Here is a 24,694-nt window from a genome sequence, read left to right as displayed (position 1 = left end):
CAAGACAAAAGTGCAACATTTGGTAGAAATAAGTTCAAATGTTAAAATAACAGCCCAATCGATGAACCTTTCGCTGAAGGCACCATCGCGCAAATGGTGTTTGATTTGCTTTCATAATCCGATCCATATTGATTTGTAGACTACATATATTCATTATATGTTGATTTATATATAAATTTACTAGAGTGTTTATCATGTTCCAAACGGGTTAGAGAGCCCAGGTAGCTTTATAAGAATGACCTCAATGTCACCATTGGCGTTACAGGTCAGATCACATGGAGCGTGTTTGATTGAAAAACGCGATGCCATGATGCGGTATGATGCGGCGGAGTCGTGTGTCTGATACGAACACCTCCACAAGAGGCCGGCACCGCGGCACCTATAATTTTGTTCCGATCGGGCCACATCTGATGATCCGACATGCCACAGAGCTGCCATATGCTCTGGAGAGCTGCCATATCTCGGCGGAAATCTCTGCGCACGCAGACGATCCTCTGAGCACGGCAAGGCTCCAGAGGGTGCCGATAGCGAGCTGGCGCTGTGATTACAGACCCATGCACGGCACTCACGGAAATATCGGAATGCGCCACTCCTGTAATTCAATGGAGCCGTAAAATAATTATATGGAGCTGTAAAATAATGCAATGACTCACTCCGTTCGGCGATGAATATGCAATGCGTTATTACATTACGGTGGAACCCTAAGAATGAGGTGCATTACAACATAAGACGAAATTTACGAGGACAGTTAATTTTCTAATGCTCCCGTTACCACCTATCCGTCACACGTACGTCATACATTTTCAGTGATTGCATCTCTTCGTGTCCCTAACAATCAGCAATCCCCTAACTATGCCACAAGCTTGAAATACGGCAATCATATCAAGTTTCGGATTTTCCAGTGGCAAATACCCCAATCCAGCTTCCCAGCGAGTCGTGAAAGTGAAAATGAGTGGCCAAACACTGTGTTGATGTCGGCAGATGAAATAAAGCACCCTTGTCGGTCAATGGCCGTAAGGGCAGCCCACATGACGGTTATAAGAAGTGGGTGGGGTCTGAGGAGGGTTAGTGGGTATCTTTTCACTAAACGCTGGTTTTTGTCTCACACCACAGGGCTGGTAAAGACAAATACCTAGATAATATCTTCTAAGCTTACTGTTTCTAAAGTCTCAGCACAGTGGAATTTTATCTGCCTACCGAAACATAATTGATCCGAAAGCGAAAAAGGCTCACATGTAACATGTGACGTCAATCTCGGCCCAAGGTGTGAGGCGGAGACTGGGAAGTACTGATAGAATCCCCAGTGTTGCCCAGAAAGTGATAAGCACCGAAGGTCTAAGCCGATAATTACATAGAAGCTCAGCATCACCTGAAGCGGCGTATGTATATAGCCACAAACCATAGCAGAGTATCTAGCCACAAATTATCAGACCGCGGATTTTCCCAAATCAGACGCGAAAGGAAACTCAAAAATCACGTCGGCCGCATTTCACCGGCGTTTCTCTGCCTGCATTCCGACACAGTTTTGCGAACAGCAGGATCGGGTGCGTGTGCTCGCCTTTTGAACAGACGGACGGCGTGCGCTAACAGATAGCCGAGAGGCGAGCGTCCGACACTCGCGGCTCTTATCTCCAGCGGCCAGCAAGGAAACCGCATTATGTCTGTCGGTCGGGCGCCGGCCGCTGCAGCCCCCATCGGCCTGTCAGTGGGCCCATCTCGGCGACCCAGCAGCTGCACGGATCACCTCCGCGGGAATCGGGCCGATCAACATCCTCCTGAGGTGCCGCTCCACCAGCTGACGCGCCCCAGACGACCTGGTGACCTGAGGTGATTTTGGGTCTCGGATCGCTGACCCACGGAGTCACCGACCGGTGCAACGGGAAGTAGCTCAAATATTGTGTTGTATCTGCAACACCAAATGGTTTCCAGAGTATCTAGGTCGGCTCAGCAATCCGGTGAGCTTCATCCATCAGATAATTGTTCAAAATCAATACTAATAGGCCATTTTCTAAGCCATCGTTCGACAATGAACCAGTTGATATCCTATTAGCTCACCACCCTTTTAACCTAAGCTCAGTAGTGAATGTGGATACAAAGCTCGTGAGAACGATGTCTCTGACCAGATCTCTTCTTGAACTCATCAGCAGCACTGCTGACTGCAGCCCACGGCCTCAGGCTATGTCTCTGTCAGGTCACAAGGTCAGGTCATTGGCTGCGGGTCACCTCAGTCCTAGTCGGGCGCCCCGCGGACGCTGTCCCGATGCCGCTATCGGCTGAATCGGCGCGACGACGGCGCCCGGTCCGATCGGAGAGCGCCCTGCCGCCGGTCGGAGGGGCCACGACGCGACGTTTTGCATATCGACACTGACTATCAGCGTCCGCCGAGCGACGCAGGCAGGACGAGAGCGGCGCGGCGCGAGGCCGCGACCGATGGCACGATTGGACGGCGACACCGCCGATGATGTCCAAATCAGCACCTGTCAGAACGGCCTGCAGAGCCAGCGGCCGCCCCTGCTGGCCGGTGCCGCGCGCGCGCCGAGGAATGCCGGCCGTGCACGTGCACTGCTGTGCACAGAGCAGTGCCCGGCGGTGAGCCGGCACAGGGTGTCTGTCGTGTCCGGGAGAGCTGCACGGGTGTCCGCGCCGATTTTTGACCAGAGGATCGGCTCAATCAGGAGGGAGGGTTCTACGAACTCCACGGGATGAAAGTGCTTATCAAAGTGTTAGACCAGCACAGAGATAGGATGGACATTACGAATTGCCAGTGTTTTCGGTATCTCCAAATCCATGGTGTTCGAAAAAGTATCTAATAATGCAGCAAAGGAAGCAGGTGGCGTTGTCAGAGATTGCAATCCTCTCATCGGATTAGAGGTGAAAATAATGTTTAGCAGTAACTGTGGCTAATGTTAACCATAACTAACGTAGATCTACATCAAATACCTTATGCTATTTGCAATTAAGGTTAGAGTAAAACTCCCCAGCAGATGAGCAACAGCTTTACATATGTTTCTGAAGCACGATGCCCTCATATCAACAACCAGGTACGAGCTTCTCCTCTCGTGATGTTTTGTCCTGCTCCAACAAACCACGATTACTGAAAACTGGTCGTGATTCGAAAAGCATGACGCTTCGATCCAGCATCCATTCGCTGACTGCCGCCACCCCATCGGCGTCAGTTTCGCCTTTGTTGCGTCAGATGTTCCCCATAAGTAGCCATCTCCAACATCGCGATGACTCCCATCAATAGGACAAATGGGGCCCAGCGGGGTACCGGCATGCACAGACGACCTTCCCTTCCCGCCCAGTGGCCCCCCGGGAGCCTCACAACCACAAGATATGACGCAAAAACACCGCTCTGCCGATCTCCGGCGACGTTCGGCGTTCACAGGAGCTCTGGAAGACCGGTGAACGACATAGACCGATGGCTTCTAGCCCGATCAGTGCCGAGCCGTCGGAACCCCGCCGCCATCGGCTCGTATCCATGGGAGGTCTGTGCGGTATCGGAGCGGCCGCCTCTATCGGCGGGGGTCGTGTCAAGGCTGGCGAGCTCAGCCGCGCCCTCCTGGAGGCTTCGATCCGTCATACGACAGCTCCCGGAGGTAACACCAGTAGTGGCGGACCGCGGAGGACCCACGGAGGGCCAGAGTAGCGCCCGCAGAGGGCTAGCGAAGGACCAGCGAAGGCCGGTGGATGACGTGCGGAGGGCAGTGGAGGGGCAGCAAAGGACCAGCGGAAGAGCAGCGGAGGACATTTGGAGGTCTGTTGAGGACCCACGAAGTGCTAATGGAGGGCGTAAGAACATTTGAAGTTCCCACTAAGATTCAGCGGAGGTCTAGTAGAGGCTTTGGCGCCGCTCTCACGAAAATAATACGAACAGATCGCCGCCATGTCACCGCCGCGCCGGAATCACCACGCCGAAATCGTCGTCGATCTATCGCTGCGGACACAGGTGTCCACGGCCGGTATCGGAGTCTGTTCCTCCACCGCCGTTCCCATGATCCCGGCGGACCGGCGCGAATGATGGATGCCAGTGAAAGCGGAAGGCCCCGCGATAGATCTCCTCTGGCCGGCTGGCCTGTCAGACACGTCTCGATAAGAGTGTCGTGCCGCTTTGTTTGGTGGTTAACGTGTGACAGCCCTGAGCCCCCGCGCACAGATGGGGCCCGATCGGAGATTTTTCCGAGATGAGAATTTCACAACAGACCTCCAACTGCCGGATCAGGCGTGTTGTTTTACCACGGCGATCGACAACCGTTCCTCGACACTTATCACTGTATTTTGGGCGTCATCTGATAGCGCTGATTCGCTCCTAACTATCCCGTTTCGCCACCATCCCGCCGCAGTTCGGGGTTGGAGGAAAAAATCTGACGGAGCAGGATGAGTTGAACATCCCTTGTTTGTTGATTGGGGCTTTAGGGCGCGCCGACTGCTAAGGTCATTTTGCGCCCATAACGTCGTACTAATAAAACAAGTGTGCCACAAGAAAGAACCTTCTAGATACTAAGACTAGAAAGTAAGACTCGATATAAAATAGCAAGGTAAGATAAAACAGCGCAAAGGTGTCGTCCTAGACAACTGACTAGATGAAAGGACTAGAGAGGGCTAGTTGGATTGGGGTCAGGTCGAGTAAATCACTTGGAAATTGATCGAACGGATGAAAGAAAAGATGTTGCCGGATAAAACCCAGGGTGACTCGTCACCCAGTAAGCGGCGGATAGTGGTACCCGGAGCGATGCGCCCGAGGTAGCGTGTCCGGTTCGGTTCAGCAAGAGGACAAGATAAAAGCACGTGAGAGACAGTGAGAGGCACGGTACACCTGCGACAGGTGGGCTGCTCTTCTCCGCGGAGGAGATGACCATGCGTGGCATACGTATGGCCGATGCGCAGCCTACATAAGACGACTTCGTTATGTCTGTTACTTTGCATGGATGACGACCAAGGCTCGAGAGTTGGCTTGATATCTCTCAGCTTACTGCTCGCGCGCGAGTCCCACTCTGCCTGCCACTGCGAGAGCATGGAAGATCGTACGACGGGATAGTAATCCCGGGCAGGCAGAGGAAATCGCCGAGTGTAGGGCGCTGCGGCAGCGCGTCTCGCGGCGGCGTCAGCAAGCTCGTTGCCTTGGATTCCAACATGACTGGGAATCCAGCAAAACCGGATAGTTTTTCCGGACTGTTCCACCGAAGTTAGCCGAGTTAAAATGTCCTGAATGATCGGGTCGTCAGGATTAAACCGTCGTAAAGCCAACAGACTGCTTAGTGAGTCTGATAAAATCAAATAGAAAGAACCGTCGGACACCTCAATAAAACACAGAGCCTTTTCGATGGCGACTAGCTCTGAGGAAAACACCGAGGCGCTGGGTGGAAGGGAAAACGAGCGGGTGTCCCGACCAGCGACAAAAGAGCAACCCGCTCCCTCGGATGTTTTTGAGCCGTCTGTGTAGACTGAAATAAAACCATCATACGAGGCTATATGCTCCAAGGCTCTGGTTTGTGCTTCATAGGACAGCAGGCTATCCTTTTTTACTTCGGAAAGCGAGAGGTCTACCTGCGGCGGGGCGTTTCTCCAGGGTGGAGAAGGCGTTCCCCAGATACGCCGAACGCCGCGCAAGGCTATATTCGATGTAGAGAATAACCCTCTCATGCGTGCTCCGAATGGATGACTCGTCCCATTACCAGATGAAGCAATGTGACGCGAAAAGACGTACGGGTACGTCGGGTGCGTCGGGAATTGACGTAGTTTAAGAGCATAACGCATCCCCAGCGTCTGACGGCGGAGAGAAAGTGGCGGCTCGTGCGCCTCAGCAAGAATGCTGCTCCTGGGCGAGGTGCGGAATGCTCCGGTGGCTATTCGGAGTGCTGCATGATGGACTGTATCCAGGACCTTCTTGCTGGATTCACTCGCTGAATCATAGACAAAGGAAGCGTAATCCAGCTTCGATCGTATAATCGATCGATAGAGAAGAAGAAGGGTCCTGCGGTCCGCACCATAAGATGTGCGGGCGACACATTTTAAAACGTTCATGGATTTAAAACATCGTTCCCGAAGCGTTCTAAAATGTTCTCTATACGTCAAACGACTGTCAAAAAAGATTCCAAGAAACTTCGCCACCGGCCGAGTAGGAATCACCTGTCCATGGAGCTTGATTCCCAAGGCTAAGTCGTCACAGCGGCGGCGGCAAAAGTGCATAGCGACGGTCTTCGTTGTTGAAAAACGAAGGCCGTTGTCGTCGCTCCACCTCTCCAGACGGGTTACAGCGAGCTGCAACTGTCTGGCAACGTGACGGGCGGTCGTAGCTGAAAACCAGATCGCGAAATCATCGACAAATAGTGATTTGCCGATAGATGGTGCGAGATTGTCGCCAATGTCATTGATCGCCACAGCGAACAGCGCCACACTGAGCACTCCGCCCTGAGGAATTCCGTTCTCCTGAATAAAACTGCTCGAAAGACGGCTGCCAACACGGACTTTGAACCGACGACCCGATAAAAAGTTCTTGATAAAGAGACCCATTCGGCCACGTATGCCGTACTTATGTACTTTGGAAAGTATTCTGTGTCGTAACACTGTATCATAGGCCGCCTCAATATCAAAGAACAGTGCTCCAAGGTGCTTCTTTTCAGTAAAACAGGTGCGTATCTCGGTGTCAAGGGCTAAGATGTGGTCCACAGGGCTGCGGTGTTTTCTAAAACCGCACTGGGCGTTTGTAAAAACACCGTGATGTTCCAGAAACCAGCTAAGACGCACATTGACCATCTTCTCCATCAGCTTTGATAGCGATGATGTGAGAGAGATGGGCCGATAATGGAGAGGGTCATGTCCCGACTTGCCAGCCTTCAAGATAGGAATGATAATGGCTTCCCGCCAGGTCTCAGGGAAGGTGCCAGTCTCCCAAAGCGAATTGAAGGTTGCTAGCAGCGCCTCGAGGGCTACTGCGGGGAGATGACGGAGCATGTCGTTGTGGACAGCATCCGGACCTTCTGAGACGCTGCGCAACGAGCTGATGGCAGACGTAAGCTCAACCATGGTGAAAGGCTCATTGTACACGAAATTTTCAGCTGTGCTGAAGTCCACGGCGGCTGGTGCAGGTCGTGAGGACTCTCCTCGGCAGCGCTGATAGAGTGCACGGCCTATCGTCTCTGCGACGTCTGAAGGGTGAGATATGTCCGTGTTGTTCACTCTTAAAACCGGAAGCGGAACAGAGCTGAACCGGCCTTCAATGCGCTTCATGCGTGCCCATATCTGGGTCGTAGGAGTAAAACGGTTTAAGGAACTTACGTAAGTGCGCCATGAAACAGCCTTTGCCTCTTTTAAAACGCGTCGGGCAAAAGCCCGCGCTTTCTTAAAAGCGATGAGGTTCTCAGTAGTGCCACTCCGGTCAAACTTTCTAAAAGCGCGTTTCCTGGCACGAATCGCGTCTCCGCATTCCTTGGTCCACCACGGAACAGGAGGACGACGAGGCTGACTCGACGTCTTGGGTATGCACCCGTTTGCGGAATCAATGAGTAGGGACGTAAACTCCTCTGTGGATATCACAGAGGTGTCGGCTCTGGATAGAACAGAGGCCTCTACGGCGGTCTGGAAATCGCCCCAGTCGGCCTTCCGAAGATTCCACCTAGGTGGACGGCTGCCTACTACTGGGGACTCCTGGTGCTCCAGCCACACCGGGAAATGGTCGCTCCCGAGTGGGTCGTCATGGACGAACCAGTTAAAAAGCTGAGCTAGCTGCGGGCTGGCTAAGCTCAGGTCCAGAGCCGATGTTTGACCGGAGGGTGTTGTAAAATGGGTGCGCTGTCCTGTATTTAAAATACAGAGCGCCTCATCGCGGATAAAAGATTCTAAAAGTCGACCACGAGTGCCAGTCGTGTCGCAGCCCCACGCCAGGCTATGGGCGTTAAAATCGCCCACTAGCAGGACCGGAGGTGGAAGTTCATCGACAAGTCGATGTAGCTCAACCACCGGGAGCGCTCTACCTGGTGGTAGGTATAAGGAGCACACGGTCAGTTCCCGGTGGTTGAAATCAACTCTGGCGGCCACCGCCTGCAGGGGAGTCTGCAGCGGCACCTGGCGCGCAGGTACGCTATGGTGAACCGCCAGAAGCACACCTCCATGGGCAACGGTCGGGGTATCTAGGTCTCTTCTAAAAACAGAGTAGCCCTTGATGACAAAGGTGACATTTGGCGCTAGCTTGGTCTCCTGGAGACCTAAAACAAGGGTGTGCGCCAACGGATAAGAGACTGTAGGTCCTGGTAGTTGGCCCGGAGGCCTCTACAGTTCCACTGTAGAATAAAAGGCGTGGTTAAAAAGGCGCAAAAAGGGCGCGTATAACATGAGGCAAAGGCGCACGCAGATACCTGACTGGCCACAAAAAAGGTAAAAAACACCGAGAGAAACGCACCTGGTAAAAAAGCGCAATAGCGCGAAAAAGATAAAAGGATAAAAGAGGAAATGACTAGAGTAAATGACTAGACTAAGTCCTCTTTTTCCGAAGAGGCGCTCCCCCCGTAGCGGATACGGGGGTGCCCCGAGCCCTCTCGGTGGAGTCTGCCTTCTGCGGAGGCAGATCGGGCGTGACTCAAGCCCTGCTGGGGCTTTTTCGCCCGAGGAGCGTCACCCTCCGAGGGCGACCAGCTCGGGGGCGTCTGCCGTTTGGCAAGGCGCCCCGGAGCCGCAGGGGGCTGAGGCTGCCCCGACGGGGATGTCGGGGCGGCGGCCTGTGTCCTTGACACAGGTGTGTCTGGCAGCGACGGCGGAGGCCGCCGCTGCTGCGAGAGCGAGGGAGGGGGCGGGGGACCCATGATGGGCCGAGTCCCCGCCTGAGGGGTCTCCGGGGTGTCAGCGGCGACAGCCGCATTGGCACTCCCGGAGGCGGAGGCGGCAACAGAGGCCTCCTTAGCCTCGATGGCCTTTTGAACGAGGCGAGCCCTCCTCGCCTCTCGTGCCCTCCTCTCCTCCTCTCCCCGCCGCAGAGCCTCCTGCACCGCCGTGGGCGGTCGGGGGCGGGGCGGGGTGGATGGCGCCTTACCCTGCGCCGGGGGGCGCCGACCACCCTGTCGGCGCTGGACGACGGTCCAATCGTCTCCTTCACCGCTCGCAGCTGGAGCGGGACTGGGTGGACCCCACACTGACTCTTGAGCAGTCTGCTGTGTCACTCGGCGGCGCACCAGGCGCCGAAGAGTCCGCGGAGTCACCAGTGGCTACGACAGTGAGGCCAAATCTTTTGAGAAGCTGCACGAGCTGTGCCACGCTCATCTGGGAGGCATCGGTAGCGTTTGTCACTTTCACCTTCTGGGCATACGAGGTCTTCGGGTGATTTTGGTTATATACCTCCCGGGCCTCTTTGAATGACAGATTCCTGGTAGCCTTGATGGTGTTAATCTCCTTCTCCTTGACGTATGTAGGGCAGGACCTGTCATACGCGGAGTGCGGTTTCTGCCCCTCTCCGCAGTTGACGCATCGAGGGGTCTCCGAGTCGCACGTATCGTCAGTGTGGTCCTGAGAAGCGCACTTGGAGCATGTGGGTCTACCCCGGCAGTTGTCCTTCGTGTGGCCGAACCTCTGGCACCGATAGCAGCGCATGGGTGCCGGGACGTATGGGCGCACGCGGACCTTGATGTACCCCACACGGACCTCGTTCGGCATGTCGGTGGTGTCAAATGTCAGAATGATGTTATTTGTCGGGACCGTGCCTCTTCGCGTGAGGATGCGGCGGGCGGCTGTCACGCCGTACTCCGAGAGCCCGTCCGCTATGTCCTCGTCACTCACGTTCCTCAAGTCGAAGCAGTTTATAACTCCTCGAGAGGAGTTCTTGGAGCGGTGTGGCTCCACCGTCAGCGGCAAAGAAACGAGCTTCCGACCGGAGGCACGTCCTTCCGAGTACACGAATCGAGTGGCAGTTAAGGCATTCGTCGCCTCTTCGCTCTTACGGAACTCCACCTCAAGTGCTCCGTCCCGCATGCGGTCGCAGCGGACGATGCTGCCAAACCGGTCACAACCGTCCTTTCGCTGGAAGGGCGACAAGGAGCTCAGCTCCCTGTCTGCGCTCCGGAAGATGAGGATTCTGGGATTTTTCGGTCTTGGAACGTGCAACGTTCGCCCGTCGGCCGAGGCCGGCGGCCGAGAATCGGCCGAAGCCGAGGGATTGGTGAGAGAGGGGGAGGAGGGGTTGGTCAAGGTATCCATGCGAGTCTGTTGGTCTCCGCCAGCTCGGCCGCCGACGCTCCGCAACGGCGCCGCTACAAGGCCTGGGACGGCCGAGCTGACTGTACGGGACTTGGCGGCACCTTCCGAGGGGGAGAGAGAGACTCACCACCCCCCACGGTCGGATACCGTCTCCTCCCTTGACGCCTAGCCGAGTCACCGCCAGGGGCAGCGACAGATCAGTCCCACCGACGGAGGACGAGCACAAATGCCCGAACCCCGCCGGCGACACCTCTCCGACACCACCCCCGGCGGCATCACGACTGGGAATGGCTCCTCAAGTGCGGCGCCCCACTGAGTGTCCCGCCCTTACAGAACTCAGGGCCAAAGAGGCGTGTTGCCCAGCCACCGCGACTGGCTCCGCACGGTGGGGGGCTCAACCTCCAGGATCCCGTTGTCCTGGGGTACGGGTCGGCTCGCCTAGCCTAGTAAAACCGGCTGGTACCCGAGGGGACGCCACTCCCCTTACACTAGCCCAACTCGGCTGTGTTCCTGCGGGTGTAAAAAACAACGAAAAAAGGGGAAAGGAATCAGAAAGCTGTGATCGAACGAAACGCGGACATCCGGTGAAAAGCAAAGTAAAAGCAAACAAAGACCGCTCAAGAGAAACAAAACCACGGAAACCAAGAAAAGTCGGGCCGTACCATCTGTCCATCCAGTGATCAAAAGCAAATCGTAAGCAAGCATGGGTCAAGCTGGGGCCGAGGGGGCGCTACTCCCCTTGCTGGCCGAGGCCAGGGCCGCCGCGGGGCGAGGGCCCAAGGAGCCCAGTCCAACAGCGACCCACGCCACTGCCAACCCCCTGCGGGGGAGTTGAACATCCCGTTAGTCAGGTGGTAGTGCTAGGATGTTCCGAGGATACCCATCTCCATCTCAATCATCCGTCGCCATATGATGCACTATGCAGCTAAAATATGCTTATAAGTAGTAAAGTTGGCAAATACTTCTGTGAAAGCAGAGTAGTGCCTACTGAGCCTAAGAATGTATCATAAAGGTCAGGTTTTTAAAACCAAAATGATCCTGCAAACTGCAAGGCAGGCCAGGCAAAGCCCGGCGTCCCTGTGACCAAATGACTGTTCCATGCGAATTTAAGCCCCAAGCTCTCGCCTCAAATTCTTGTCGATCTAACCACGGAATATATGTATAGTCTACGACACACTTATTATATAAATATTCAATAGTAAAAACATTAAGTATAAAAAGGCAATTGGTATTCACATTTACATTGGGGCTCCCCGTCAAGGGTACAGTGAAATATGTGACGAAAGAAAAATGAGTTAGTTACTAATGCGCGAAGACCACAGATCAGAACAAATTCGTAGAACAGGGAGATCAGAAGTATGTACCTATAACTGTCCGTGTGACTGGACGGGCGGTCGGCGGTCACGATAGCGCGAAGGCTAGAATAATTGTATTAATAACTAACTAATACATAAATCACTAACTTAATGCTATAAACCACTATTTTTTTTTAATAATAAGGCGATACAAACTTACCCGGCAATGTGCCTGCAGCCAGAAGCAGCAGCTCCACTGGCGAAGGACCACCATCAGCCGGTTGCGATTCGCTTTTGCGGGGCCGGCCGGGCCGGGTTGTAGGCAACCACGGATGCAGCCTTCTCCGGTGTCTCGAAATTTGCGATTTTGATATCGTCTTTTGGCAGTAGCCACAGCGGACCGCGCTGGGCCACATCACTTTTCAAGCTCACAAATTTGCGAAAAAACGTCAATCCGCAAACTCATTAATAATCCTAATCACAATCAAAAAGTACAAAAAAAAAATCAAATGAATGAAAAGATTAACGGTAAATTGCCGTTACCAGCACTAAATAAACCGTCGATTCTACCCTTGAATCACTACTGCACTGTGTAGTAGTCTGCGCACTATATGTGGCCTTGGTCTGCACAAAAATGTCGAATTTTGTTTAGGTCTTGGTTTAGGTGGTCGAGTTTTTTTTTTCGTGGTTTTGCGATAAATATTTGATTTTGTAGCGCGAGAACACTGTGTGCGTTTATACTATGGGCTCCTCCTTGCTTACTTTCGAGTTACACGTTTAACGTGGTTAAATCGCGATCTGTCCATTCCATGTCGTAGACTATATGTATATTCCGTGATCTAACTATGCTTCCTTGTACATACTTCAGATCTTCCCAGGTAAGCTCATATCAAGTCTCACCATATCAACTGAGACCCAGCCTTTCAATATTAATTCAGCCCATGCCACTTGATGGACCCATCAGAGGAGGTTATCACCACACCATAGCGGACGCCTGAGGTGACGATAGGTGCCGGGCTGAGCCGGTGCGGAAATGACAGAGGAAGTACTTCAGTCGTCCATGGTGATACTGACAGCGCTAAGACTGGTGACACGGAGCCAGCTGCTCACACTGAGCGAGTGCCTGGACTGGGTTTAGACATATTGAGCTCAGCACCGAACGCAGCTGAGCCATGAGACTCAGCGCGGACTGAGCTGGACATATGACGTCCATAACTGGAGTTGTCTAAAACACCGGGCACTGGTTTCCCTTTTTCCCATTTGCCTGAAAATGTAGAGGCAAATTGTACTTGTTCATTTTAATTTTTGTCAGAGACCAACACCAAAACTCTGTGCTGTTTAAACGGTTATGGCAAGCTGCATCCTTCATAAAACATCTATGCCTCAATACAAATTATCAGTAATCACGACAGCTAAGGCATTTGGAACAGCAATTGATCCAGAAACACAAATAGCCAAGATATTTAAGCAAAAATCCCAGCAGACGCTGAAATTCTTAATACTATCAAATTGCGCACAGAGTATCAGTATCACAGCACAATTAACTAAGATGTTATCTCAGATTCAAGTGCCATGAGTAAAGATCATGGCAGGGTTTTCCTGCGAGCTTAATTGAAGCTAAGCCGTGGTCATCATCCAGCTGACAAGTGCATCTTCATCACCGCCCCAGCTCCGGCTCCGCCGGACTCTGGCAGTCTGGCAGTGGCAGAAACATGGCAGGCATTACACCCTGCCACCGCAAACTTATCTCCGCGCCGCATCGCCCTTCGGAGGCATGTCAGAAACCCAACTTATGACGTTCATGCACGGAAAACCTGCGATTGAATCACGCTATGCAGCTGCCATCTGGCCATCTGGCCAAACGGATATGGCTTTCTGATCCTGAATAAGGCAGCGTTCTCCGAAACCCTGTATCCCTGCAGTCTCTTGGAACGAGTTGTGATATTACCGTCTTCTGGGATGACTATTCGATCCTATCACTGCCTCCTAATCCTCGCCAGCATATCGAATATTCGATTAGTTACTGCAGATGGACATCTCGAGCTGGCGCCGGTATCGGTCGGTGCAGGTAAAACCCGATTGTATCCGCGCCGGCTGAGGCAAAACCGAACGTCTCCTTGGTCGTCAGATTTAGATGGCAGCTGATAGGGCCGGCATTGGCGCAGCAGCCGGCGGCGCCCGGTGGTTTGGGCGCCTCACACCCAGACCCAAACTACCCTCCCCTCCCCTGGTCTTGGTAAACCGAACGGCGATCGGGCCAACTTCAGCCTATCATTCAGCCCAGTGCCCTCTAGTGGACGTCAGTGCCATGAGCGACGGTGGTACCCCTGGCGGCGACACCGGAAACTAGCGACCGCCTGTGACTGCTCCATATGGGCGGACTCCGCGCCGCTCCTCTGGCGTGTCCGCCCAGCGGAGTCCGCCCCGCGGAGTCCGCTGTCACAGCCTGCACTGGTGGCCAGCGCGGCACCTGCAACCCATCTGCACCCAGGCCGCATTGTGCGATCCGTATCTAAAAAAGCATTGCTGTTTCCATCGATTTATGAGGCTACCCGCTGTGAGGTAATAAATACCAGATGCGATCCGTCCATCTGCTAGGGCAATGCTTATCTGGTTTTCAATCGGGGGCTGCTTGCAGGCCCAGGCGCCGATTGCAAGGTGCGATAGAGGAGATATATTATTGGCAATGCAAATGAGCGCAGTCGCGGCGCAGTGGCTAAGACTGTGCCGGATTACCAGAGCGGTGGTAAGACGAGCATTTCGAGAAACATTGCCCGTCAAAAATGAAGGATGCACTAGCCATCATCCATGTGACGATAAACTTTCTACGGCAGGCAGATGGCATTAGCATGCATTCCACGCGGACGGTTTGAGCGTGGCCCACTGGCATTTGATCGGAGTCGTGCACAGTCTGAGAGTTTCGTGACGCCGAGCGGCAGCTAACAACTTCATCAGTTCACCGATGAAACGGCGGTCAGAGCTAGACGGAAGCGACAACAAAATGGGCCGCAGTGTTCATCATGGGCCACAGGTGTCGGCGGAATCCGGTAGAGTTGTAATGAATCATGAATTAATGCATGGTGATTGAATGAGGCTTAGGTTAGGAAATGGGTGTTCTGATTGGGCAACATAAGGAATTATTTACCAGTCACGTGCAGGTGCTTTTGACTATAAGACACGTAAATGTTATGCGAAATAATGCCAAAGAACAACTTTGACTATCATTGACGACATTTAAACATTTACAAGTGCGGAACGAGTCTTCGGCACATGTCATGACGAACATTATTTCAGGAATGGAATCCTTGTCCGGGAGCCAAGGAATGCCCGAGCTGCTCGTCCTTACAATTAAAATTCAACACTCGGTCAAACGTGAAACAAGATACGTCATAATAAATGGCACAGCACCCACCATTGAGCGAAAAAGAAAATCACTTCTCCAAAGCTGAAGGTGTTTGTCTAAAATCCTTGAGCAGCTCAGCGCCAGCTCTGCTGGAGGCCTTGCATGTTGCACGTTTCACGCCTAGCCCCCACTGCCGGCGCGCCTGCCGACCTCCGCCGGAGCCGGTGCACGCGCAGCTCAGCCGCACGTGTGAGCTGTCAGCCCGGATGGCCGGCTCGCCGAGTTCGTCTCGCTCGCGATTCTTCAACGTTGCGGAGGCGCCTTGCTTTGCGCCGGCGCGCCCCGTTATCTAAAATGGCATCGGGGAGTCGCCTGCTGGAATTGACAGATCAGCGCGATACGATCGGCGAGCCTCTCGCACCGCCTATCGGCCGGCTCCATCGTGGTATTTTATACGCGATAAAACATTGGAATCAGCCGTCCCGATAGTCATCACTACCGAGACGGACATGCAGGTAATCTATTTGAAAACGAGTTGATTTAGTAGTGGCTCGCTGGGCGCATCTCGCTTTTATAATCACGGACGCCATAACAAATCACGCGCGGTAGTGATAGCATCACGGGCCGCGATGGATTGTGACGCTTTGTCGGACTGGAGCGCCGCCCTGTGGCACGGCCGGGCACGGCACCCGACCCCACGGCCGCTTCCGTGGCCATCGAGCGGCCACTCGCAACGCTTTTGCATACCATCCGCAAAAATGACAGCTTTGACTGTCTCCTCTGTCTGCATCTACCCATACATAGATGACTGGTGACGTAATCGAAGAAGCCCACCCTGTCCCAGCTGGTGGCATTCACAAAAAGTGCGTATCCGGGCGCGTGCAGGGCCGGCAGCCGCATTGGTGTTAGACCCCCACTCGCGAATGCAGTCTCCGCGGCCGGGCCGCCTGGAGGCATGCTGCACCGCCGGGCACACACCGCCCCCGGGCCTCGGCCGCCGTGTTTGGAGCGCGGCACACGCACAGGGAAACGACCCTTTGCCGGGTCATAAAGCATGCTATTGGCAAACTGGTGCTGATTAAACCCTCGATAACATCGCACCGGGCCAAGATAAATGGCCTGATAGTCGGAATAAAATACCCCAGCCCCACTAAATTATAGATGTTGAGCCGCGATGATATCTGGGGAATAGGAGTGCGACATAGCAGCGGATCAGGGCCCAGTTCGCCGGGTCCGGCTTGGTAGAGGAGTGACACTACCTTACCAGCCAGGCAGGCCCGACCGCAGAGCCGCGCCCAGGCGGGCTCAAAGACCCGACGGGCGGCTGCCCGGCGCGGCCGGCCATAGCCATTAGCCAGAATACCCACACCAGCATGGATTGTAACGAATAAATTTCCAGTGTAAACCGTACAAATCTTTTAAACGTGCACGGGTAAACTATCTAACTATATGCAAATTTGCAAGCCTGAACTATCACACCAAACAGAAGTTTCAGTTTACTGTTTGCTTGCAGTCAAAACTGCAAAAACAAGCAGGTAGCAAATCCGTAAATCTAATGCATAAACTAAATCCGAATACCGCTGGGGATTTGGGTGAGCTCATCAGCATCGCCATCAAGCTGCTGACGTGGCCCAAGCAGCTGCTGTATACATGCAACACAACGCTTCTGTTGATGACGCATTGCTACGGAAATCCCCACGGCCGGCCACCTTCTGTTGTCGACCACACTGCTGTGGCCAGCGCAGGCGACGAGCGCAGCAGCGTCCTCCTTACTAGAACACCCCAGGTCACCTGGCAAGCCAGGAGACCAACCGGTCTGGTCAGGTCACACCGCAACACGTGCTCACGACGGCAGACGACATTCGGTCGGCTTAGTCGCCGATTTTTTCGTCAGGGAGAGGAGCGTGTCATCCGCGAGACCACTTGTGCGGCAGACGACCATCCGCCATCGAGTTTGAGTCTCTGCGGTTGGCAGTCCATTGTGTCTCGGTGAGACAGCGTGATCTGAGGCTCAGAGAGACCATCCGGCACGCGACTCGGTGGCTCAATGGTCCGCAGAGGACCGCGGGTAGAGCAGCGGAGGACCGCGGAGAGAGCACGGGACAATGGAGGGAGATTCTGTCGAGTGGCGCGCCTGTGATGGTGTCGTGTTCACAGAGAGATGCTCGCGGCTCGCGCACTGAGCGGAGCGTGGGCTATCGGCCGCCGAATGTCGATCGCGGATTGACAAAGCGGAAAGCTGGCAGGATCGTGACGTGCCGACTGGACCGAAATTTTACAAATCTAAGTAAAATTATCAGTGCCTTTGCAATATCAAATATGTATGTTCACAATTTATTTTTAATATATTTTTCTTTAATGTATTTTTTATTTTTTAATATTTTTTTTATTTTAACATATTTATTGTAGTAAGAGAGCTTTTATTGAAATTGCAATAAAAAAGGGGTTTTGTTCTTTTTAGGTAAATCATTTTAGTTGGAATTTCACATTCTATCAAAAGGGTAAATAAACATTAAACAATGTCAAATATAGACTTCAATTCAACACCAGCAGACCGTACCAGTACTGCGCTCATCCTCACATATTGTATGCGCAAAATAGGGCACAGACACAGCCGTGCGCAATCTGGCGCCTGATTTGCGCCGGGATTGTCACTGATTTCCGCAATCAACATAAGCTGTCGCGGGGCTGACCGCGGCGCCTATTTATTCTCCAACACAAACTGTACGCGACGTCGGCCAGATAGTGCTCTGTTTAGAGACGATAAGATTAGATGCACAAGTGGTTAGTCTGTGTGTAGCGGCCAGCGCCATATGCGATGTTCAAATATTGACTGCGTCAACTGTGCCGCTCATGCGACAAATGCCGGCGCACTGCGCCGCGAGCGGCACGGTGTGTCATGCCGGTAGCACGATGTGCAACGGAGTTTGAGGCGTGCTTTGGATGGTTGATGGGAGAATAAAGAAGAGAGACAAAGCGAGTTGAATGAGGACTATTGTTTTTGAAGGGCGCCAGAAAGGCACTTGAGTCCCATACGATGAGCCTATTGTTGAGATTAAGTTATCGGGAGATATAAACGAAATGGATGATCGCGTTCATGTTCATCAGACTGTCGATATAATTAATCATTCAAAATAAATTTGTTAAAACATGCTGATAAAAAGCACCAATAGAAGAAAGAGAGCTATCATCCACACAAATATGCACATCGTATATACAAAGATTGTTAATCGTTGAGCGTCCATGAGACATTAAATCAATATGAAGTCTAGTCCTTACTCCTTATCGCCTGCAATGATAAACGATCCGTTCTTGGCACCGAAAATGTCGGCGGGATTTCACAAATCTGGTATGCATGCTACCTACCATCAGCCGAGCTATGACCAAACAGTTGTTAAGAGTAGGAGTGTCGCAGTCCCGTTTCGTGCGGGCAAGCAGCGCCCACTTTGACACCCTCCTGACACGTACAAAAACACCCAGTCACGAAGTAAAGCGCAGTTCAAAGCGCCAGCAAACAAAATGCACAGTAAACATGCAAAAATCGCCCAACATCGGATTAGTATGTAAGGCAAGGCCGTGCCCATGTAAAAACGGCTGCTAGGGGCGATGACGAACGGCGGAAACCCACCTAACAGAAGACCTGCTCGTTCCAGTAATCTGGAACACACCGTTCGTCACGCCGCGCGCCGGCGCCGCCTGTATTCACCACTCTTCCAAACTTCTTTTACTTCCATACGCCGCGCTCAAAGCATCTTATCGGCGTAAATCCTATTTCGCCTGCGACATGACTGGTCACATCTAATCACGATCTTGTGTTGCTGCCACGCCACACTGAGGCTCTGCAAGGACAGAGGATAGCTGGCGATCGAAGCGGCCCCCTCGCCGACTGGAATGGCGACCATGGAGCGTGGGCCCATCGGTAGCGAGGGTCCATCAGTAGCGGAGTCGCCCTTCCCTTGCCACCGATCAAGAGCGGCAGCCCTTTAGGGGGAAGTCCGCCTCCCCACTGATCAGGAGCAGGGTTCCTCACCAGACTAATGAGAAGCGGCGCCGACGAACATGGCACACCCATCGCACACCACGGCCTCTGGTTCCGAGAGTTCCTATCTCAGAGGTCGGATCTGGTGTGCGCGGTTCCAGGGAGGCGTAACCGTATGTCGTCTGAGGAGGCTATGGCTTACAGTGGTGCCTCTCCATAGGTTCATATAGCAGGGGCGAGGTGATAACTAATACAGAAGAAACGGGGGAGCATTGTGGCAGAAGCAGAATATCTTGAATCGGATCATACGTGAGGAGTGACTGACAATCGTAGATAAATCGTGGAGAACGAAATCAGGTTTACGTAAGTCACCTTAGTAACAAGCCAAAATGTTTCCAACGTGAGATAAGATAGCAAAGCGATAATCTGTATCGATTGCGTGAAAAAGTCAATGTTCTGATACGACACCTGGGCCGTGCGTTGGCGCTCTGTGGCGTATGTGGCGCATCTGTGGCGGATGACGCATCTGTTCAGAGATATACGGCAGAGAAAAGCATGACACAGATGGGAGCTCGTGATACGGCCAATGTTAAACAAGAAGCGTCTCTCCACCCCAGATAGCCTTCGTGAAAACCTGGCTTGTAAGCACACAGCGGCAGAACATCCGCCATTCGGTTTCTTTGTTGCGGCAGGCGTTCGAGTCGCCGAACAGCGACACTTCGCCGAACTATAGATACTCGTTTCCGACCCCACTTTACAACATGGTTAGTCATCAGTACATGCCTAATACGAACAGCGGACATGAGACGATCAAATTGATGCATATTTCAATGACACTTTTGTCGCCTTCATTAATATTGACAACAAATTTTGGCGCCTTTGGGTCGCGTGCTTTCAAAATTGCGTGTCTGAGACCTATGGGGAGGCCCATGCAGGTGCTAATTTATTTGAGTACGGTTTCCAATATCTCTTAGCAATAAGTAGACAAAAATTGACACATGCGAAACACAATCTAAACAAAATGGCCTTGCTAAAAGAGTGTCATTACTGTATGTGCTGACATTAGCACGCTCGCGTCATAAGGCGTGCCGTGAATGTACGTGACTCTTTCTGCTACAGCGGCATTGTATGTATAAAACACGACACTCTTAAAATGTAGCCGTTGTTCTTACCACTGCTTACACACTGTTCTGCTCACACAAAAAGCTACAAAAATAATGACAGGAATAAACGAAAAGGTGTGCTAAAAGGAACCACCATCAGCATGCCACGACATTCTAATTAATTTACAGCACGATGAACTTCTGCACATAATCAACACCATAACAAGATGCTGATAAAACATTTAGCAGACTATGCCGTTTACGTCAGTCAAGGGCAAATTAACGAAAAAAACGCTGACTTGTAAATTAAGCGAAGGCAAAGTGAAACGAATATTTGTATATGCCCTAAAGCAAAGTGAATTTTAAATTCAAGAGACAAGTAAATCTAGCCTTTCTACTTTATTTGTTATAAAACATTCATGTCATTCTTTTTGAGCATTATGAACACGGGGTAAAAATTACAAACTTTTGTAATTTTTGTAGAAAAAAATCTTTTTAGGACAAAATTATAAAATGTGGCTTTACCGGTACCCGCATGCATTATATTTTACCCAAGCGACACTGGGTAAATTCAACTTGGTTCACATTTGAGTTAACCGGACCTTTTTTCCAAATTAACTCCACCCGCTTCCCCGCAACACTTGAGTTGGTTCGTCTTGTAGCCTATCGGGGATAAGCGAAGCGACAGAGAGACAACAGGCTGATAACGGATTTAGTTTGATAAGTGGGCCTCTTGGCCTTGTGGCAGTATAATGGTTAGGTAACTGATCTTACAAATGCCATTGGTATCGGTATGGGAATGGGGAATGCTACTAACAAATCAAAAATGAAGAGAAACACATATGCCAGAAGATATTCAAAAGACAAGCTGGATGGGAACCTTACCTAATGACTTGATAATGTGTTGACGAAATTACACATAGCATGAGCATATCTCAAAGGACCCCAACATTTTCAGGAGCCATGCATTGTCCCACAACTTACCCCCTGAGCCGGTTAGGAAGGAACAGAAGCGGACACACTTCAGCAGCACAGAACCCCTCAGGGTGGCTCCGAACACACCTCACTGTGGTACGGTCGACTGTCCGATCCGCACCACCCCATCGACCGGCAAATACAGCACCACCAGAGCCAACCAGCACGTGCGATTACTTAATTTATACGGACCTATCGCGCAACGCCGTACACACAGATATCCGCTCATTAATTAAGTGGCATATGCCTCGCTGGACAAACTTGAGCGCCAGTGTTAGTAGGGTGTCATGGGGAGTGGAGATGTGGTCGTGTATGCAAAGCCGTCCGCGATGACGGGGTAAATTAATTACACGGATCGTCACCATGCGATCAGCGTGTTGATATCATGTTCGCAGATGTACGTCCTTATACATTAGAATACAAAGAATCTGGGATGCATATACGTCATCAAATGTATGCTGAGCATTGCCGTTATCAATATGCAGGTCTATTTTAACCACGTTCATCTCACAGCTCGTGATGATTTCATATTCATGGTAAGCATTGCCAAACAATGAGTAATGGAATGATCTCTGCGGTGCGAATCGGCTGCCTACCTGATGCTGTCAGGTCAGGTGATTTCGTGGAGACACGTGGCGACAGTCCAGCAGTCTAGCGTCGCCAGACGCGTGGTGTACGCCGTCGGCAAGTTTCAGCTCCCACCGTTCGGCCGCGTCGCGTCGCGTCGCGTCGCGTTGCGTCCCGGCCCCCGACTGAAGCACGAGGAGTGCACGGCGTCGCCCGATGTCGGACTATCTGGCGCGGCGCGATAGTGCGCCACTATCGCCGCGATAACAGCGCACCTGTCGGCCGAGAGGGGGCGTCCACCCCCCCCCCCCCCACTCCAATCGGAGAGCGGCGCCGCCCCCATCGTGTGTCTATATAAACGCCCCTCATGTGCACACATCCTGCAATCGCACTTTTTTGGGCGATGAGCATGCGCATTTCGCGGGATGTCCATCACCCAAACAAAACAAACTGCTGCTTGAGGCCATGTCAGGCTGCGGCGCTATCTTTCGATTTCGTACGACGCTGGCAGACATCATACGGCCGTATGATTGTGTCACCTTATTGCGTCACGATGAAGTCATTCACCAGTTGCGTGCTATACTCAGAGCAGCGCCACTGGCGACAGCTTCCCAACGCCAAGGTCATGGTCAAGTCCCATCAGAGGCTTCACAAATCAGCGTCTCGTGGGGCCGTCCGCCGTTTCCCGTGCATTGACTGATAGTGTGAGATACTCGCCAGGTGCTGGCCATATTATCGCGGCAGAGTACACTCACCGGTGCAGCGCTGTCCGAAGCGACCGCCGGTATCACTGGGCTGCACACAGTTGCAGAGATAGTCGCGTCGATAGCGGTTAGTTGATACCGGCCGACGCCGTGTTTGTGGGAAGCGGACGGGTGGTGCGGGCGTCGCTGACAGGACCGATGCGACGCTACCGGCGTAATCGCGGCGTCGTGATTAGCGCTGTCGCCGGAAGCGACGCGGTACGAGCGAATGTGGCGCACAACGTGTTCAAGGGTGTAAGGTGACCAGTGACCACTGACCAGCAGCCATTCTGACCAGACGCTGGCACCGTCGCTCCTGCGAGGTTATGATACTATCCAAGCGTTATCTGGCACACCTGCTGCGCCAGAGTTTCGCAGAAAATCGGCCGCAAACGTGCACCAAGTACGGAAAAAAGAGAATACGACAAAACTAAAATTGTTTACCCAGCGTATGTTACCACGTACCGTTACCTGTATCCAATTCCAAATAACCGACTCCATCCCGAGAAGGCACGAATGAGGCAACAGTTATCCGCAAAAGAGTTTGAGAAGAGAGGGAGAGCGGCCGTGACCTTTGCTTGGCGCCTGGGAGAATACAGTGCGGTGTATCGGCAATCATGCTTGCACACGTGGTCGGCCTAGCGTACTACCGAGTGCGCTGAGCGAGCCGCTATCGCAGGCCGACCACGCGGCTCTTGAGCGCCCACTATACGGGCCGATTAAGCTCAAGTCGGTCTTATTGTAGCAAACTTGGCACTCGAGGGCTGCCGGGCAGCGATACTGCCACTGGCTGCCTCGGCTCGAGAACGGATAGCAAGAGCGTCACGAGCGAGGAATGGTGCAGTTGTGGATGATTGACAGCAACGAGGGAAAAAATTTGAATAGAGGAGAAAGTAACACTTATGCATGCATATTTAACCACAATTAAGGCCAAAGGAGGTCCTGCATGGCTTCCTTATCTGATGGGTGTGATAATCGTTATTATGAATCAGTCATTATTGTGTGGCCATTGCATGTCACACAGAAGACAAACAAACATTCTTGCACGTCAAGTAAATTAGTGAACAGCATGATATGAATAGATAAACAGGTCTTCACCGACACCTGCTGCATAAAGGCTTTCTGGCTTTGAAGCAGCACCATGCAGTTAGCGATGCTCACCGTAGCTACCTACGCATTGCAATATCATTCGAACGTCCTCTAGATCGCTTTGCCAATGACCTCTTCGTTGGAGCCCAAAGGTGCCGCCGATACACCATGTCACCAGCCAATAAGGATATCAGGGGCTGAAAGAATGCACCCAAATGCCTTGCATCATCTTACTGCGGAGTCCTGGGACAGATAGCGGCGGTCACGTGACCGCCATGCATTATGCATGTGCGTATGGCTGGCTGTCGTTCCATGTACAACCATGCAGCCATTAAAAATGGACCGGCGTGTTGGCCCGCGCCCGACCGTCCTGTTCTAACGGACAAAGCGGGCGCTATCTGATGACGACCGGCAGAACGCCCCTCCTTCGAACTAGTGTCACCGCTCCTACCGTCATCGAGGCGTCAGGAACCCACTTCGACTGCCATCGATACCGCCGCGGCACGCAGAAGGCAGCTGCGAACTGACAAAAAGACACAGCTATGGCAAAACAAACACTGGAACGTTTTAAACTAAATAGATTCCTTTGGGTATAGTTAAGAGATCCGATAGCAGTGGCATTCCGCATTCTGCACGGTAAACGTAGGTATACGGTTCAGTGCAGCAAACATTCCGCACGATTCGTCTTGCGGATGTTCCTTGACGAGGATGTTCAGGCAGCTTCGCTGTCTACATTGAGTCGTGCACTCGGCAGAGCAGACAACCCACCGTCACGGGTATCCGCGTCACATCCCGTCACGGCAGCTGTCTCCAGCTCTGGTGAAGTTCTCGTTCTGCATGACTGCTCAGTGAACGTCGGTTACCGGGCCACAGGACAGACGACACTGCTCGCCGACTATCAGATCGAGCATCGAGGTGAATCCTCCTTTGCCCAAATCTCCATAAGATGGCCATCAAGTCAGGTGCCTACCTACTGCCTAGCGATATGTCTCGCTAACCAGCACACTCGACGGCCGAGTCTCTCGTACGGCAAGCCTCGTGGCCGGGCAGGATCAGAAGAACGAGATAAGAAAGCGCGTGAGGATAGAGTATCAGTGCTTGGAGTGCCCGGCGTGCCTGATGAGCAGGCGCTAGGAGACTAAATGGTTTTCTTCAGGCAGGTCAGGGACACTGGTTGGCTTTCAGCTAGAACTACAATCACGTTGAGATGTAACGGATATGCATGGCCGGGTTAAGAGAAACTCATGTCATCTGCGCTGTGGTTTCTCTTGTTTTATTCAGAGAAGAAAAGCGAAGAGTTGCTATTGATAAGCGGTAGGTAGATCCCACTTTTTGCCGAGCATGATTTCAATAATATGAGCAAAAACTGTCGGATGTTTATTGTCCATGTTTTGAATGCGTCAGCAATTTTATGTGAC

At 52.4% G+C, this 24,694-nt stretch overlaps 1 protein-coding gene across 2 annotated transcripts in view; it reads right to left on the bottom strand.

The window, feature by feature from the left end:
* Positions 1-24,694, bottom strand: part of LOC122389038 (zinc finger protein ush-like) — an 87,811-nt gene that overhangs the window by 32,505 nt on the left and 30,612 nt on the right. Inside the window, exon 1 of one of the 2 annotated variants that reach the window (XM_043380694.1) lies at positions 11,698-12,169. The exons of the other annotated variant lie outside the window; for it this stretch is intronic. Coding sequence (XP_043236629.1) covers positions 11,698-11,893 — 196 coding nt within the window. The 5' untranslated portion in view covers positions 11,894-12,169. Of the gene's footprint in view, positions 1-11,697; positions 12,170-24,694 lie in introns of those variants that run through there. 2 annotated transcript variants of the gene reach the window in all.

This window comes from Amphibalanus amphitrite, unplaced genomic scaffold, assembly GCF_019059575.1.
Source record: "Amphibalanus amphitrite isolate SeventyFive unplaced genomic scaffold, NRLGWU_Aamphi_draft 000342F_arrow, whole genome shotgun sequence".
In the NCBI taxonomy this organism is placed as follows: Eukaryota; Metazoa; Arthropoda; class Thecostraca; order Balanomorpha; family Balanidae; genus Amphibalanus; species Amphibalanus amphitrite.
The sequence above is the reverse complement of the archived record's forward strand: the minus strand, read 5'-3'. Positions and strand labels throughout refer to the sequence as shown.